The sequence below is a fragment of the Sesamum indicum genome, linkage group LG4, assembly GCF_000512975.1.
Source record: "Sesamum indicum cultivar Zhongzhi No. 13 linkage group LG4, S_indicum_v1.0, whole genome shotgun sequence".
Classification (NCBI taxonomy): domain Eukaryota; kingdom Viridiplantae; phylum Streptophyta; class Magnoliopsida; order Lamiales; family Pedaliaceae; genus Sesamum; species Sesamum indicum.
In genome coordinates this window covers 12,062,066-12,079,003 of record NC_026148.1, presented here as the reverse complement: position 1 = coordinate 12,079,003, position 16,938 = coordinate 12,062,066, and the positions used below count along the sequence as shown (strand labels likewise).

The 16,938-nt window shown below is 31.5% G+C and overlaps 2 protein-coding genes across 5 annotated transcripts; both read left to right on the top strand.

Annotated features, from left to right (window-relative positions):
* Positions 2,930-4,933, top strand: LOC105160809 (adenine/guanine permease AZG1). Its single transcript, XM_011078301.2, has one exon. The coding sequence runs from the start codon at positions 3,066-3,068 to the stop codon at positions 4,791-4,793; it is 1,728 nt and encodes a 575-aa protein (XP_011076603.1). The 5' UTR covers positions 2,930-3,065; the 3' UTR covers positions 4,794-4,933.
* LOC105160808 (phosphoglucan phosphatase LSF2, chloroplastic) lies at positions 13,777-16,861 on the top strand. 4 transcript variants are annotated; one of them, XM_011078300.2, is made up of 5 exons: positions 13,777-14,163; positions 14,897-15,102; positions 15,672-15,842; positions 15,975-16,186; positions 16,681-16,861. In XM_011078300.2, the coding sequence occupies exons 1-4, from the start codon at positions 13,875-13,877 to the stop codon at positions 16,170-16,172; spliced, it is 864 nt and encodes a 287-aa protein (XP_011076602.1). In that variant the 5' UTR covers positions 13,777-13,874; the 3' UTR covers positions 16,173-16,186; positions 16,681-16,861. The 4 variants fall into 4 exon arrangements, with proteins under 4 accessions (XP_011076602.1, XP_011076600.1, XP_011076601.1 ...); XM_011078298.2 differs by having other exon boundaries at positions 16,676-16,861; XM_011078299.2 differs by lacking the exon at positions 16,681-16,861 and adding an exon at positions 16,340-16,621.

Below are 16,938 nucleotides of genomic sequence, written 5' to 3'. Positions count from 1 at the left end.
TCTTTTCACTTAATTATTGTTTCAAAAACTAAAAATTGAAAATGAGCATTATATTTATGCAGAATTCATAAATTTTTGAAAAATTAAAATTTGAAAGCAAAAAAGAATTGGGGATTCTGAAACATTCTTAAACGGAGCTCTATACCTTATTCACTGTACACAATTTTTTTTTTTTACTGAAATGCTATAGTTTTTAGGGTAAATTATGGCTACTTTTCCGAGGTTTGTTATAGTTATAATTTTTTTTTCTTGTTTAAAAATTATAAATATTTCCCTTTAAATATAAAATAATTATCTTGTTCTTAGACGGTGAGGTAAAAAAAATTCTACTTTAACCCTGTCTATATTTTTTAAAAAAATATAAAAAATATATAAAAGAATTTGAGGATTGGTAAAGTAAATAATCTATTAAGAATATTAGTTCATAAAATATTTTATAAAATTTTGAAAAAGTACAAAAGATTATAATTCATAATTCCAAAGGGTATTTGGAGAGTTCACCACAAAAATTGGATGAAAATCTAATAAAATGTGGACTCGTTGTTAGGGGAACGTTAAAATCAGAGGAGTATTTTGTAATTTTTCAAATAATAAAAGATATTTATAATTATACCAAATATTAAAAAATGGCCGATAATTTACCCTAATCTTTATAAATATGACTTATATTATTCCTTGATCATGCGTTTTGGATGTTTTAAACTTGAATCCGTGACGTTTATTCCCCTCTTTTCCTTTATAGGGTGACGAAAATAAGAAACTGTTGTTTTATGCAAATTCCCACCAAAATCCATCCAACCATTGTTGTCAGTTTCCTTAACGATTGACCAACAATAGAACCCACTTTGAAATGAAATTTATAGTGATTAAGAACTCAATTTGACGAGGCGTATACTTAGAGGACCAAACGTGAAGAATAGCTACATTTGGAGTACGAAAAATGAAATCATCCCTTTTTGGGAAAAAAAACACTATTATTTCTAATATTTAACCTAAAGGAAACCAAAAAAAAAAAAAATCTTATTTTCCACATATCCATTGATGTAACATCTAAAAATAACTTTTTTTTAATAAAAATATTACTCCCTAACCAACAAAATGAGTCTCCAACCATAGGGTTCTTTTTTATTTTTTATTTTTTATTTTCCCAATAATGGCTATATTGAACAAGTAAGAGAATCAAACTTGAGATAAGGCCAAACCAGTGTGAACGCTATTCCGTCACTTATTGTGGTCAAACCGTCTCCATTTTTGGCCAATTAAGAATACAGCCGTAATGCAATTGTATTTACACTAATAATTTGACTTCACATTTGTAGACTTTAACTATTAAATCTCAGTCTAATTCATCTGAATCTTCCATATTTAATTTCAACTTTAAAATAAAGTATGTGTTTTCAACTTACTATAATTATTTTTTTGAGTGGCTGATTTCTTTCCATATTACTCATATAATAATTTTTCTTTTTACAAAACAAATCAGTTTAATCCCTCACTTTTCCTATTCAAATTGTAAATTTGTCCCTCCCTCATAAGTGTAGAAAAATATAATTATTTTGATTGAAAAGCTTTACTATTGGGCAATTATTTACATAGTAATTTGAACAATAACATATGAACATAATTATTGTGAGTTTAACGAATTTTTTGAAATTTCAAGTTAATTAAAAAAAATAAGAACTATTTTGAAATTTTACACAAATATCAGGGACTAAAATAAATTTTACCAAAAGATCCAAGAGTCCCACCAGAGCACGCATATCCAATTTTATGTGCATGAATTTGTTAATATTAGTGTATTGATTGAATCGATATATTATTAAAATGTGGATGTAATTATCATATAAAAGAAGTCACTATATTAAAATCCGTCGCAGTTTTCTTGTTCCCATATTTTCATACTCGCCACACTTTTCTTGTTCCCATATTTTCAGCGGATTTGAAACCTAAAATTGAGTGAACAGTATCTTGTCTAGCTGTATTGTATCTGTACAAAGATACCGTCCCTCCACATGGAATCTCCTTCACATTCTATTGGTCAACCAAATTATTTTCAATCACTTTCCTTTTATTTATTTTATTATTAATTTTAAGTGATTATTATAATAAATAGCATTAATGATAAAATACTGAGTGATGATTTGAAATTTTTACTAGGACTATTTCAAGGGATAGTAATTTAATATTTTTTTCCAGAAATATAATGATGATTATATATATTTATTGTAACTATATGTGTTTTTTATTGCGTTTCTGTGATTAACTATTGATACTGATAATTTCGACATATTATTTTTTACTATTAAAATTATGAAAATTATGATTGTGATAAGTAAAAGCTTTTTTAAATTTTTAAATGCATTTTACATTATCTTTCAACATTTTTTATTGCTTTTATATTAAGATGATTATTGACAATTCAAAGCCCACAAATGACAAATTTTCATGTACAGATGCAAATATAACATAAAACTTTTCATTTTTTTAAGATAAAGTTTTTTAGGAATATACTTTAAGAGAAATATCTAAATGGTGATGCGTTTGAGCATTTTATTTTGGAAAAATTGATTGAGTGTGAAAAAAAAAATTTAAATTTCTATCTAAAGTGGGACCGAATGCATCATCCCGTTGACTAGTAAGGTCTGCTTTGATGGTTGAGATTGAGATTTTATGAATAAATATAAAATTATAAATTCAAGTTTATAAAAAAAAAAAAGTGTGGGGATTTATTTTACTTTATGTAAAATCGATGTAATTCATAATTTTGTTATTAATTGTGATTTGAATTTTGTTAATGAAGTATTGGTATAATGATTAATATTTTTTTAAAAAAATGATCTAATTAATGCTTATTTTAAAGAAGAAAAAAAATCCCTTTAATTGTAAAAGAGCAAAATTTAAATTTAAAAACCAAAAGGTATATACAATTGTAAATTAAATAGTAGAATAATAAAATATTAATGTGTGAAGCTAAAAAATAGCATCACACAAACAATATAAAAAGAGCTCCATTGCCCTTCAAAATATTTAGTCCCCAATAACTCCACTCAACTCCTCGAACCGCAATGGACGTCGAGTCCGGCCCACCACCACTTCCACCATCGCCTCCGCCGTCATCCACCACACACTCCGCAATCACCCGCCTCAACTCCTACGTCGCCAAAAGCCGTGTCGGAAGACGCTTCAAGATCACGGAACGCAACACCACTTTCACCACCGAGCTCCGGGCTGGCACCGCCACGTTCCTCACAATGGCCTACATCCTCGCCGTCAACGCCTCTATACTGTCAGATTCCGGCGGCACTTGTTCTGTCTCCGACTGCATCCCGCTCTGCTCGGACCCCTCCGTTTCCCCCGCCGATTGCGTTAACCGCCCCAACCTCCGCCTTGTCCCCCCCGACGTCTCCTGCAAATTCGAGCCCGTCAACCCCGGCTACGCTGCCTGTTTGGAGAAAACCCGGAAAGATTTGATCGTCGCCACCGTCGCCGCCTCCCTCATCGGCTGCGTCATCATGGGCGTTTTAGCTAACCTACCTTTGGGACTAGCTCCGGGAATGGGGACTAATGCATATTTTGCTTACACGGTTGTGGGATTCCATGGCTCAGGAAATGTGTCGTATCAAAGCGCATTAGCCGCCGTTTTCATCGAAGGATTAATCTTTCTACTGATTTCCGCAGTTGGTTTGCGCGCTAAGCTCGCAAAATTGGTGCCGAAGCCTGTCAGGATTTCTTCCTCTGCAGGGATTGGACTGTTCTTGGCGTTTATTGGGTTGCAAAACAATCAAGGGGTTGGCCTCATTGGTTACAGTTCCTCCACGCTGGTCACGCTCGGCGGTTGCCCGAGCTCAGCCCGGGCAGCGGTGGCGCCGGTGATGACTTCTGCCAACGGCACCGTTCTAATCCCCGGCGGAACGGTTTCCGGCGACATACTCTGTTTGCATGGACGCATGGAGAGCGCCACGCTCTGGCTTGGCGTAGTGGGGTTTGTCATTATTGCTTATTGCTTGGTCAAAAACATCAAGGGAGCGATGATTTACGGGATCGTTTTCGTTACGGCCGTTTCGTGGTTCAGAAACACCAAGGTAACCGCCTTTCCAAACACCCCGGCAGGGGATTCTGCGTACGAGTACTTCAAGAAAGTAGTTGACGTTCACAAAATCGAGAGCACCGCCGGAGCTCTGAGCTTCAAGACCATCGGAAAAGGCTATTTCTGGGAAGCTCTGGTAACTTTTCTATACGTGGACATACTGGACACCACCGGAACTCTGTATTCCATGGCGCGTTTCGCCGGATTTATGGACTCCAACGGCGACTTCGAGGGCCAGTATTTCGCCTTCATGTCGGACGCTTCATCCATCGTGGTGGGTGCTTTACTCGGGACGTCGCCGGTGACGGCGTTCATCGAGTCCTCGACGGGGATAAGGGAGGGAGGGAGAACCGGGTTAACAGCTTTGACGGTAGCAGGGTACTTTATGCTGGCGTTCTTCTTCACGCCGTTGTTGGCATCGATCCCGTCATGGGCGGTGGGGCCGCCGCTGGTACTGGTGGGGGTGCTGATGATGAAGGCGGTGGTGGAGGTGGAGTGGGGTGATATGCGGCAGGCGATTCCGGCGTTCATGACAATGATCTTGATGCCGTTGACCTATTCCATTGCTTACGGTCTGATAGGTGGGATTGGGACTTACATTGTTCTGCATCTGTGGGATTGGGGGGAGGAATTACTTAGAAAATATGGGGTAACTGGTAGAAACAATAGCGTGGTAGTAAATGGCGGAGCTAAGGAAGAATTATAGTTTAACAATTTAGGGTAAACGTTTCTCCTCTACCCTTTTTGGTATTTTCATTTAATTTTCTATTCTTCTATTTTCTTAGTTTTAGTTTGTAAATTCAACTTTGAGATCTATAGTATATTAATTTTGAAATGGTCCTACAATTTTGTTTGTTGTGCAGTTGTAATTAATTTTTTTTAAATTAATAATATATTGCAAGTTTCGTGATTTTGTTTTACTCAAGTGTTTCAATAGTCTTTTTTTAGAAGAAAAAATAAAAAAAAATCAATATTTTTATATAAATGATATTGGGGTAATCTTATAAAGATCGTATTAAGACCTTACCCCTAATTCTTTTGTTATCCAACTGTGGCTAGCTTTACGCTTACATTGTCATTAATTAGGGTTGATATGATCTTGTTCCAGCACATCCAAAATCCTAATATGTCGGACTCACTATGGCCATCAGATGATTTTCGAGTCTGTGGTTCTGATGGAGTGTACAATTGGGGAGAATATATAAAAAATAATTGCTTTCCATCCCTCAACTTTTGTTCCTCTAGCATTTTGTATGACCTTAAAATACTTCTCCCATTCAATCTATCTGACTTTAGCATTGAAATTTTTTTAGTGAAATCTTCCCAGTATAGTTCTAACGGTGTCCTGTTATATAAGCTTTGTTTCAGAAAAAGCTGAGGCATTCTTTGTGCAACATAATCACAATCTCACACTAAACATCTTACCCCATAATAATAAAGTTTAATAAATATGTTATGAAATTGTAAAATTATATAAATAAGTTAAGTGAAACACCCCCTTTGGCACGCCCATATCCTTATGAAAGAGCATTAGGAGTTTGTCCCATATAAGTAGGAAAATTTTCTTGTGCAAGAGGAAAGCGAAATGAAGGAAATGCCAAGGGGAAGCAATTCACTCATTGCCCTAATCTTAATTGCCCAAGACTAGAAGAATGAGATACCCCCAAGAACAACAACATTCACATCTATCATGTCCCAATAACGTTTTAGTCTAATAATTAAAATTATTTTTTTTATAAATAAGTTTAAACTGATCATGAATATAAATTTCCAATTTTTTTATATTTATTTTTACTTTACACAAATTTAAAATTTATTATTTATATAATTCAAACATTATTAAGAAACATATTGAAATATTCGTATATTAAAGATTATAATATAATTACCACTTCGAATAAAAGAGCATTCATGATTGAACTCTCCCCCACCCCACCTCCACCTATTGGTCAAGGAATTTGATCGAAAAACCTTATGATAATTGACTATATTTGTTATGTTTTTTTAATAATTAAATATACTTAGCATGTGATTGATATGTATTAAGTTCAACTGAAAGTCAGATAAATACAAGTCGTTTTCTTTGTTTGAACACGTCATGTCCAAACATGTCATGGAGTCAAGTATAGTTATAGTTGGTTAGTCCTCGACGTCTCTCCTGCGGTGCACATTTAATGTGCTTCCATCACATATTTGAATGCGATCTAGAATTAGTTATATTACACGTTATATTGTGTATCGCGTAAACATGATATTTTTAATTTTAATTATATTAATTAAAACAATTCAAGAACTAACATCTTAAAATTTCATAAAAAAAACATTTTATGTCATGTATAAATTTATAAAATCTTTTAAATAAAATTAACCAGACATGTTTTGAATATAATTTACATGTTCCACATGATTAATGGCATACTTATGTTCATAATTCTTTTGTGTCATTGGATATTAATTTCATCCCCCCATAATGACTACATTGACATTATCATAAAATTTGACCAATACGTGAATCCAATCAACACAACTAAAAATAATTAAATAAATTAATATAAATTGAAACAAATATTTATACGTCTGGCGAAACTTGAATTCATGAACTCAAATTTTTATATACTTACGAGAATTTAGTTTTAACCACTAAATTAAAATATCGTTAATCATAATTGAACTACTCAACTTGCAAGCCGAAATGATGAGAGGTGTCAAATATACAAATAATAGGAAAATAATAGAAAAAGTGAATGGCATTTAATATTGGATTGGTGGCAAGATATTTAATATTCACCTACTTTGTGCTGCTTCAATCATTATCATCTTAGAACCAAATATTAATTTATTTATTTCCCATTTTAAAACAAGGAAAAATTCAAAGAAAAGAAAACTATTCTGCTTTCCCTAATTTAATTCCTTGGCTTCCTTTTCAAGTATATATGTTATAAGTGGATTGGATTTTCTTTTTTAATTAAATGTTGTTGTATCTTTTATATGTTTTATTTGGTATGTGTACACGTTATTGTGTGTATAATTAATTTTAAATAAAATAAATAACATGATAATTGTACACATAACGAGTATATATTAAATGAAATAATAGATGCAATAAAATTTAGGGATAATTACGGCGTTTTTTTTCTGAAGTTTGGTGTAATTACACATAAATCCTCATGTATTTTGAAAAATTACATCTAGTATCTATGATGTTTGTTTCTGTTTAACAAATATATTTATCCGTAAGTTAAAACTCATCGAATTTGTTGATATTAGCAAAAAAAAAGTTGAATAAAAATCCATATCTACTCTTGATTAACTTATATTGACTAATTGCAAGTTATATAATTTTTTTTCTGACTAAACTACCCTATATATTTCCACAATTTAATGCATGTGAGAAGATGCTCTTCACCCTTATAAGGGTAGTTTGGTCAAAATTAAATATGGGATTTTATTTAACTTTTTTGCTAATATCAACAAATTTCGTGAATTTTAATTAACGAATGAATCTATTTATTAAGCAAAAACAAACTGAATGGTATTAAATGTAACTTCTCAAACTACCAGATAATCTACGTGTTATCCAACTTCACGGGAGGACAATGTAATTGTTCTTAAAATTTAAATAAAAAATTCAATATGATATTATTTTTAAGATACTAAAATGCCCCTACTACAACCATGTATTTTCAATATTATTTTATTCCTTTTCTTTCACCCTTTTTTTTTCTTCTCCAATTTCTCTTTCATCCTTCATCTAAACTTCATCCTTCTCTCATCACAAACCCCAGACAGGTCAATTATGCACTAAAAAATAATATAATTTCTTTATCATAATTAGTTATTATATTAAAAAGATTAAAAATCAAAATAAATAGTAATAACTATAGTTGCAAAATAACTATCCACGACCATTATTTTTACAAGCAAGACCAAAATATAAAATAAAAGGCCAAACACCAACCACTTGCACCACGCAAGAGTGGGCATGGAGGAGGGTAAATGCTTTCTTTTAAAAGTACTAGTTATCGTCGTACGCGATTCCAACGAATATATAAAAAGAATTTTGGTATGAGGTGATAAAAAAATTGTGAAAAAAATAAATTATAATAAATATTGAGAAATAAGGTGATAAAATTGTGGGTAGTGGATAGTTAAGAGAAAAATATATATATAATTATGATATTATTATAAAATATAAAAATTATTAATTTGACCAAATTTATTTAAAAGATAGAAATAAAATAAAGGATAAATTTGAGTATTTAAAAATTAATAAGATAAAATATTTTCTTTTATAATAATATAAATGTGAGCGATTTAACGGTTTTTGGTTGATCAAGTATATTATTTTGGAGGAGGTAGATCGCAATTATCAATAGACTTTACTCACACGCTTTTCTCCATGTCATGTTTGTCAAGTGGATCTCGTGAGATTCATAAATTCAAAGTGGAAGTCGCCAACTGTCTGCTTTTTTCAGAGAAAGTGCCCAACTACAAAATTAACAACGTATATATATCTTCCCTCTGCTGCCCTGTTGGCTAACATTCTACTTATGCCTGTCTTATTAACCGAAATTGCCAATTATATCTCCTGCTGCCAGTTGTTTTACGTTAATTGATATGAGAAGTTTGGGTGATTTATAAAATTTAATATTTTTTAATTTTTTATAATATATTTTTTTAAAGACCGTTTGTATAAAATTATAGTCGATAATACTTTATGTGATAAGACAAAATTATAACGCACACCGCATCATTTAAAGTTGTTTATGAGAATGAGGTCATATGTTGTCCCTAGACCCGCCGTTTGTCGGTTAATGATGTAAACACACATTTCATCGTTGTTTGTAGATCAAAAGTTTGAACGGCTTATAAGCTTAAGTCCTCTCCTATTAGAGAGTGTTTGCGAAAAAAATTGTTCTTAAAGAAGTGATTTTTATAACAAAAGTTAAAAGTTAAAAGTTGTAGTAGAGTAACAAATGTGCAGTAATTAAAGAAATACTATTTTCACTTTATATCTACACAAGTCTTTTTATAATAATAATAACTATTTTTTCTCAAAGTAAAAAAAAAATAATTAGTATATCTCATATTTAATCTTTTTTAAATATTTTTCATTTATATCATTAAAATAACATTATTAATAGAATTGAATGTCTAATTTACTAATGTTCCACTAATTTTAGCTTTTTTATAAATAAATCTAATATGATTTTTTATTATTTTTCTCTTGTTAGAATTACATGAGTAGTTATTAGGAATAATTATATTACACTCTGAAATATATAATTTATTTACACAAATTATTCATATCATTTGTATTATTACAGAATCCATCCCTAGGTGCAAAAAAAAAAAAAAGGATGATTTGTCGTTTTTAGTGAATGTATGTATAATTTTTTAAAAATAAAGATGATTTGCGTAAATAATATTGACATTTCTGATAGATAGTATGTATAATTTTTAAAAAGGCATAAATAATTTGTGTAAAGAGATTATAAATTAAGGGTGTAAATATAATTATTCCTAATTTTAATATATGGATTTAAATAGTATTTTATCAGCTACACCTAATTTTTCAATTCATTTAACCCGAATATTTTTAATTTTTCTTTTCACTAATTTTTCGAATTACAATAAAGTCTATGTATATATATAAATATTAATAGATAATTTAAATAGATGTCGCCTGTCTGGATACATCATCACATATTAATTTATTGTAATTTCATGATCATCCTGCAGGCATAATATATTTAATTAAATATCCTACGGATAATTAAGGAGAATCGTGCTTCGGGTGACCAATATCGCAACACGTTTATTGGCGGAGTTGGCCATTCTGCATTCCGGGATCCAAGAAAATCAACACAACAATCAGTAGCTAATCGATTACTACACTAATAAACGTACTCGTACACCAAAAGGCGTTGTATCTTTTTCCTTTTTCTTGATTAGTGGGAATCAGAAAAGCGTGTTTCCAACCACACACCTGTCTGCCTAAATTCTCAGCTCAACACTTGTGCTGGGGTACATGACATGATTTGGAATTGGATAAAACGTATTTAATACAAAGATGTGTGATACTCCCGAACCAGAATCAAAGCGTGTTTTTACTTATTTATTTATTTGATTTGATTATACATGTAAGAGATTAACAAGAATTTTGTTTCTTTCTTTCTTTTTTTAAGATTATTTATTTTATATCAAGAAAAATTTTAATCCGAATCAAGTTTAGTAGGATTTGAACTAATTATATAATAAATATATTATACTTACGGTGTAATTGATATATAATTTATAAAAAAAGATCAATTACATAATAAGTATATTATACATATTTATAATTAATTTAATTCAATCAAATTTAATCTAAACGTAGTAAGAGACATGTAGATTCCAGAGATTATGACAACATTCGAAAGCTCGTGTTTTGTGGTCCACGTACGAGTGTTTGGAAACACGACATATACCTGGTTGTGACTTATTCCCATATTCCCATGATGCGCTTCATTCCTAAAGGCTGTGGGAATAAATTCTTGCCTACTTGATTTACATATAATTGGTGCATGTGTCATTCACTCTCCCCACTCTTTTTCATGTTTTTTTTTTTCCCAAAAAATTGATTATATTTATACTATAAATTTCAACCATCAATAATTAATATACGTCAATTAATAACTATAACTAACGTTACAACATGCTACATTTGGTCACAATATCTTAATTTTATCAACTAAATTAGATCTTATTGATCAAAATTTTAAAAATCGGTTGTGATCGAAATTGGCAATTACCAATACAACTTATGGTTGGATGGAACGTCGAGCCCTTTTCGATGCTGACATTCACTACTTTTGATGCAAGTCCTTCCTCAACAAAAAGTAACTCCTAAAGCAGGGTTCCTCTTACAATGATGAGAGAGGGAGGAAGGAGACCTTTAGCTTTCATTTGACAAAATTGCATTTTTCGTCCCCCATAAATTAGGAAAATTTACACTTTTTATCCTTCATTTTACGTGAATTTTGAGAAATTTAAAATTAAAATTCATCAATACTTTTAAGTTTAGTGTCTAACTTCCATAAAATAGATGGAAAAATTGCATCATTGTGATGTTGAGACTAAAAATAGTTCCATTTTACTAGATGAATGTACCACTATTTGTGGAATAAGGCTAATGCGACTTTCAAAAGAGTTACATATACAGGGATTAATATTTTTTTTTAAGATTATATTCGTTGCGACTGCCATTTGATGATTAAATATAAAACTTGCTTCCTTTAACAATTAAATAAAAGAGTAAGGAATTAATAAAAAAAATTACATTTTTGGCCTCACATGATAGGGTTGTCTACACTTTTGGTTCTAACATAACGATCATATGATTTGTCTGTTTAATTTTTTAAAAAATTCAAGAATTGAGACTAAATGTGTGGAAAAAATTTAATTTTCAAAGCATTTTAAAGTTCTTATAAAGCGATGAACTAAAAGTATAGATTTTCTGCATTATGGTACAAAAAATACAACTTTGTCGAATCATTAATTTAGTTTTAGTTTTATGTGAACCTTGGAAGACGCAAAATCACACACATTTATATGTATATTTGAATGAACATAATTAATCGGGGGAGATATTTATTGGGTTATAAATTTTATCTTTTTTATTTTTTCTTAATGAAAAGTAACTATTACAGTATATATTCATGTTCATCTTGCCAAAAGAATAAGATGAAACCAGACATATTCTTCACGTTTTTTTTTTCCTCACTAAAATTCCCCATACAAATGGAGTAAGCATTTGATTCATGAGGAGAAGAAAAGGAGGAGATTTAAAAAGATAAATGTTTTTTTTTTAATAATGTAGGTAAACACTCCACATTGATTGTAAACGAGAAGTTTGAATGACTTATAAGGCCCAAGATCTCCTCTTCTTAGCAGGCGTCTTTTCAGACAAAAACTATGAAACTCATAAGAAGTTAGAGCAGACAATACCTCATGCAATAAGGCACCCATCGAACCGCAAGTTGTATCATTTAGCATCATATGTGGGAACGAGGCTATATGCCCTTCCCAAGCCCATCATTTGGGAACTGATAATGTAGGCAAGCATCTGATATTGGTTGCAAACCTTAAGGTTCATACGAAATAAGAACAGATAATACCTAGCTCAACAAGGCACCAATAGAGTCGCAAGCGCATCATCATATATTATTGATAAACTACAACAGGCTCTCCTGATATTTATTATAATTAAAAATATTATTTTATTGTTTAAGAAATTACAAATACTCTCTAGATAACTTTCGTCTAACAAATACCCCTAAAATACGATCGTCTAACAAATATCCTCTTGTGACAACTTAAGTGAATATTTGTTATCTAACCATTAATTAATTTTAAGAGAGTATTTATAATTTTTAAATAATAATAAAATATTTATAACTATAACAAAATCTCAAAAAAACGCGTTATAATTTATCCTACCAATATTTCGTCCTATGCCCACTTCCTCTTTTTCTTCCTTATTGAGTTATTTTATTTTATTTTTTAAAAGTATGTGAAGGATAAATAAAATAAATAATTCAAATTTATGTGCAGTCAGAATATAATGTAACCTAAAGAAGGTAGGGATATAATCTCATCCCTCAATCTTATACATATTAATTGGGGATGAACAAATATATTTTGATGCAATAATTTGGGCAGAGCTACATGCAAAAGTGGCATTCATAAGCAGTAAGAAACAAGAAGCTATTATAAAATTAAATATATATTCATATTTATAAAATTCAAACTCATAAATTTTTAATTATGAAATTTTAGCACTATTAGTAAAATAAGATCTTATTACGGTCAACTATCCAATATATATTGCACACCGAAAATAGCATCTACAACACCAGATCTAAGCTCCTTTATATATGTAATCATATTGTCGACATTAGTCGTTAATGGATATTAATTCATAGTGATCCAAGAATCGATATCTTAATATAATCATGATAATAACAAGATTTAAATTGGGTATAAATATGGATATTTGTTTATTTTTAAAGTGAAGGCGAAATCTATTACTATTATTATTATTTTGAACAAATTTATTACAATTAATCAATATCAAATTTTTTATATTCCAAATGAATTAATAAGCCAAAATTTATTTTAACGTGATTTATAAATGTGTAATAATATCCGAATTTGATCAGTAAGAAAAATAATTTGCAGTGTGATCATTAGTATATTTATCAAATCGATATGCAAATGTTAAACTTTTACATTAATTTTTGTATCTTGATCTATTAATTTCTTAATTATTTGTAACAATGTTTTATTGTGATTCTGAATTAGTAAAAAGAATAATAAAATACATATAAAATAATTAAGTTCAACTTATTTAAATATTAATTTTAAAATTTCAATATTTTTTCTAAAAAATAATTATTAATTTGATATTGCTACTTTAGTCTTAGGAGGGAGAAACAAAAAGCCAAGTTATAATAAATAAGGAAAAATTCTTATTGAGTTTGATTTTGATCAAAATAAATAAAGTACGGAGCAAATGTATGGTAATTATTTTTTTTATAAAAATAAAAATTAATTGCAGAATAAATATATTAAATTTATTGTACAATTAAGGAAACCGACTAATGCGATCTCATTAGAATCTTCCATAAATATACAAAGCTTCGTGCAACCACAGAAAGAAAAATCTGACAATATGACACAACACTCAAAATCAGAGCTCTGAGACTGAGAGACAAAAATCACTCAGAATAAGAAATCTAAAGCGATGGAAGGTATTGCCAACCTCTGTTTCTCCTCCTCCTCTGCTCCACTGCTTGCATCTCCACTCCAAAGGAATTCTCTCTTGTTCTCTTCCTCAAAGCAGAAGAGCTCTGCATCTCTGCCCAACCCCATCAGGGCCTTCAGATTTGCCAAGATTTCTTGCAAGCTTCAGGAGAGTGAGACTGAGCGGAACCGTTCTGTTTCAATCAACGAGTCAAGGAGCAAAATGGAAGAGTATAATATAGCCATGAAGAAGATGATGAGGAACCCTTATGAATACCATCATGATCTCGGTCAGGTTCTCTTCTTTTTTAATTTTTGTTTTTCTGGGTTGGGATCATGGGGTTTTGAAGGATATGGAAGTTCTTGAAAATTAGAAATCTTGAATGGGTTTTCGTGGGTTCTCTGCGTGTTTGTGCTGGTGGGATTTTGTTGTTGTACTACATTAATTTAGATCTTTTTGTTTACCAGAATGTTCGTGAAGGTTAATAAGGTTTGAATATTTGTGTATTAAGAATGTTCAGTTCTTGGGTGATGGCAGAGTTGTGGGTATAAACGAGTGATGCTGTCTTTTACTTCGAATGATTCATTGTGCTTTATTTTGTTGAGTAATGTAGTGGGAAGTAACGGATGATCCCTTCTGGAAAAGTGGATCTGGTCCTAGTTCTTTTACTCTTTCAATGTCTGTTCACGTGGGCTGAATTCGACTTCATGCTACAAGTTTTTACAGTCAATTATATGTATTTGTGCTTTTAGGAGAACCTAGAAAGATCCGAACTGTTCTTTTAGGCATATGACATATTAAAAGATGATAATGGACGGTAATGAATGAGGTCCAGAAACAGAATTAGATTCATTTAGCTTTGGAGGTCAAATACAATTTGTTGTTTAAGAGTCAGAAAATTGCCGTAAGTTTTTGTAACTATGACCGATGTTAAACATGCGAGGACTTGGCTTGTTGTGTTGCTATAATTTGATAGTCTTGAGGTTTTAATATGGGATCTAACAAGAACGTAGTGGCTTCAGGCATGAACTATACATTGATAACTGAAGATTTAGTTGTTGGCTCCCAACCTCAGAAAGCCGAAGACATCGATCATCTTAAGATGGAACTGAATGTGGGCTATATTCTCAACTTACAGCAGGACAAAGATGTTGAATACTGGGGTATAGACCTGAAATCTATTATAATGAGATGTGGAGAACTGGGAATCTGTCACATGAGAAGGCCTGTAAGCTAATCCTGTTCATTTCAATTGTGTTTCATTTGTTAATAGCTAGATGTAATGTGTTTGTCGAATCCATTGTTTTATAAATCAATTTTATCCCATGGCATGCACAAACGGAAATGCATTAGTTCTTACTTCAAAGCTTTAGTTCAACATCGTATCTTCTGCATTTGTCAATTCTGTAAACATGCGGCACAGTAGAACATGAGGGAAAAAGTTTTGTATTTCCACCATTGTTTCTTTGATGTTCAATTTGAAACGTGGCTTTCTCAAGAAACATTATCCATCAACCATTTTGAAATCTTTCTGAAATGCATAGAGAACTCATTATGAAACTTAGAAGAATATATCTTGTCCAGGTTTATCTTCTTGAAGGGAACCCAATTCTGAAATCCTGAAACTATATGATTCCATACTGTGTTGAATTAGATAAAAATGCAAATTTTCCGTTACCATGTTTTAGATTCTTGATAGCGTTATTCGGCTATGACTGGATGAAATAAGGTTGGTGTCACACTGAATCAATAAACTGAAGTTATTTCAACAACTAAATGCTATACTACAAAACTCAGGCAAGAGATTTCGATCCAGATTCCTTGAGAAGTGGATTACCGAGAGCCGTTTCCTCATTAGAATGGGCAATCTCGGAGGGGAATGGAAGAGTTTATGTTCACTGCACTGCCGGTCTTGGGAGGGCACCGGCTGTTGCAATTGCCTACATGTTCTGGTTCTGTGATATGAATGTAAGAAAATCATCCTATATAGTTATACTCGCTTTGTGAGATCAACCTAAACTGCTTCAAACTCTTGGCAAATGATTGTATCATCAACTATAATATCTGTACTGTCTGATTGCTCATTTGCCTCTGGAGCAGCTGAATAAGGCATATAACGCGTTAATTTCAAAGAGACCTTGTGGGCCTAACAAAAGAGCAATCCGTGGAGCGACATATGATTTGGCTAAGAATGACCCTTGGAAGGAGCCTTTTGAATGCTTACCAGAACACGCTTTTGAGGATGTAGCAGACTGGGAAAGAAAACTTATCCAGGATCGTGTCCGCGCCCTTCGTTGAACATAAGACCTGAGGTAATACATTTCTCATAATTTAGGTGCATTTAATTTCAGCAGATGCTCAACTAGAGTTTATAGGATTATAGATGTTTTTTCCTATATTCTCAAGGTTTGTATTGAAGATAGTCAGCTTGATCTAAGGAGGGATGTCATTCGATTTCTTTACAGGAGCTGAATTTGGACACAACCGCACCGGTTTACAGATAGGAAATAAAATTAGAATCTTGTACATCTAATCAATATCATATTTTAGAACCTAACAGTGTGTTTGGTGTCTACCGATGATATATTCAGGTTATAGATAGAGAAATAAGTGCTCTATGTTAGAGTGCGACCCCTTCACTTTTCGTAATAAAGACCTAATTCTCACTAAATTTCTTGTCTTTCATCTGATACTCTGTTATATATATGAATTACCAGCAGCATGATTTATTTCTGCTCTTGTTTCAAGTCGAGTACCATAATCGTCTATACACTGGTTTAATCTGATACAATTTTGTCCAGATCAGTGAAGTACTGCTAGCTACTGAAGTACTGCAGATTCCAGCGGCTTAATTAATCCAAGGTGACCAGTGAAGGGTCGATCGAGCGACATGTGAATCATTCATTTGGCACAAGCTAATAAAACCACTATTTTGTAGACACAAAAGAAATAAGGGAGCAGTTTTATTACATTTTCAAATTTAGAGATGAGCTTTTAGTTTCATTACTTTAATGTCTAGTTGGTGGTTCTTAATATGAAAACATGGTAACCAAACATGTGGTTT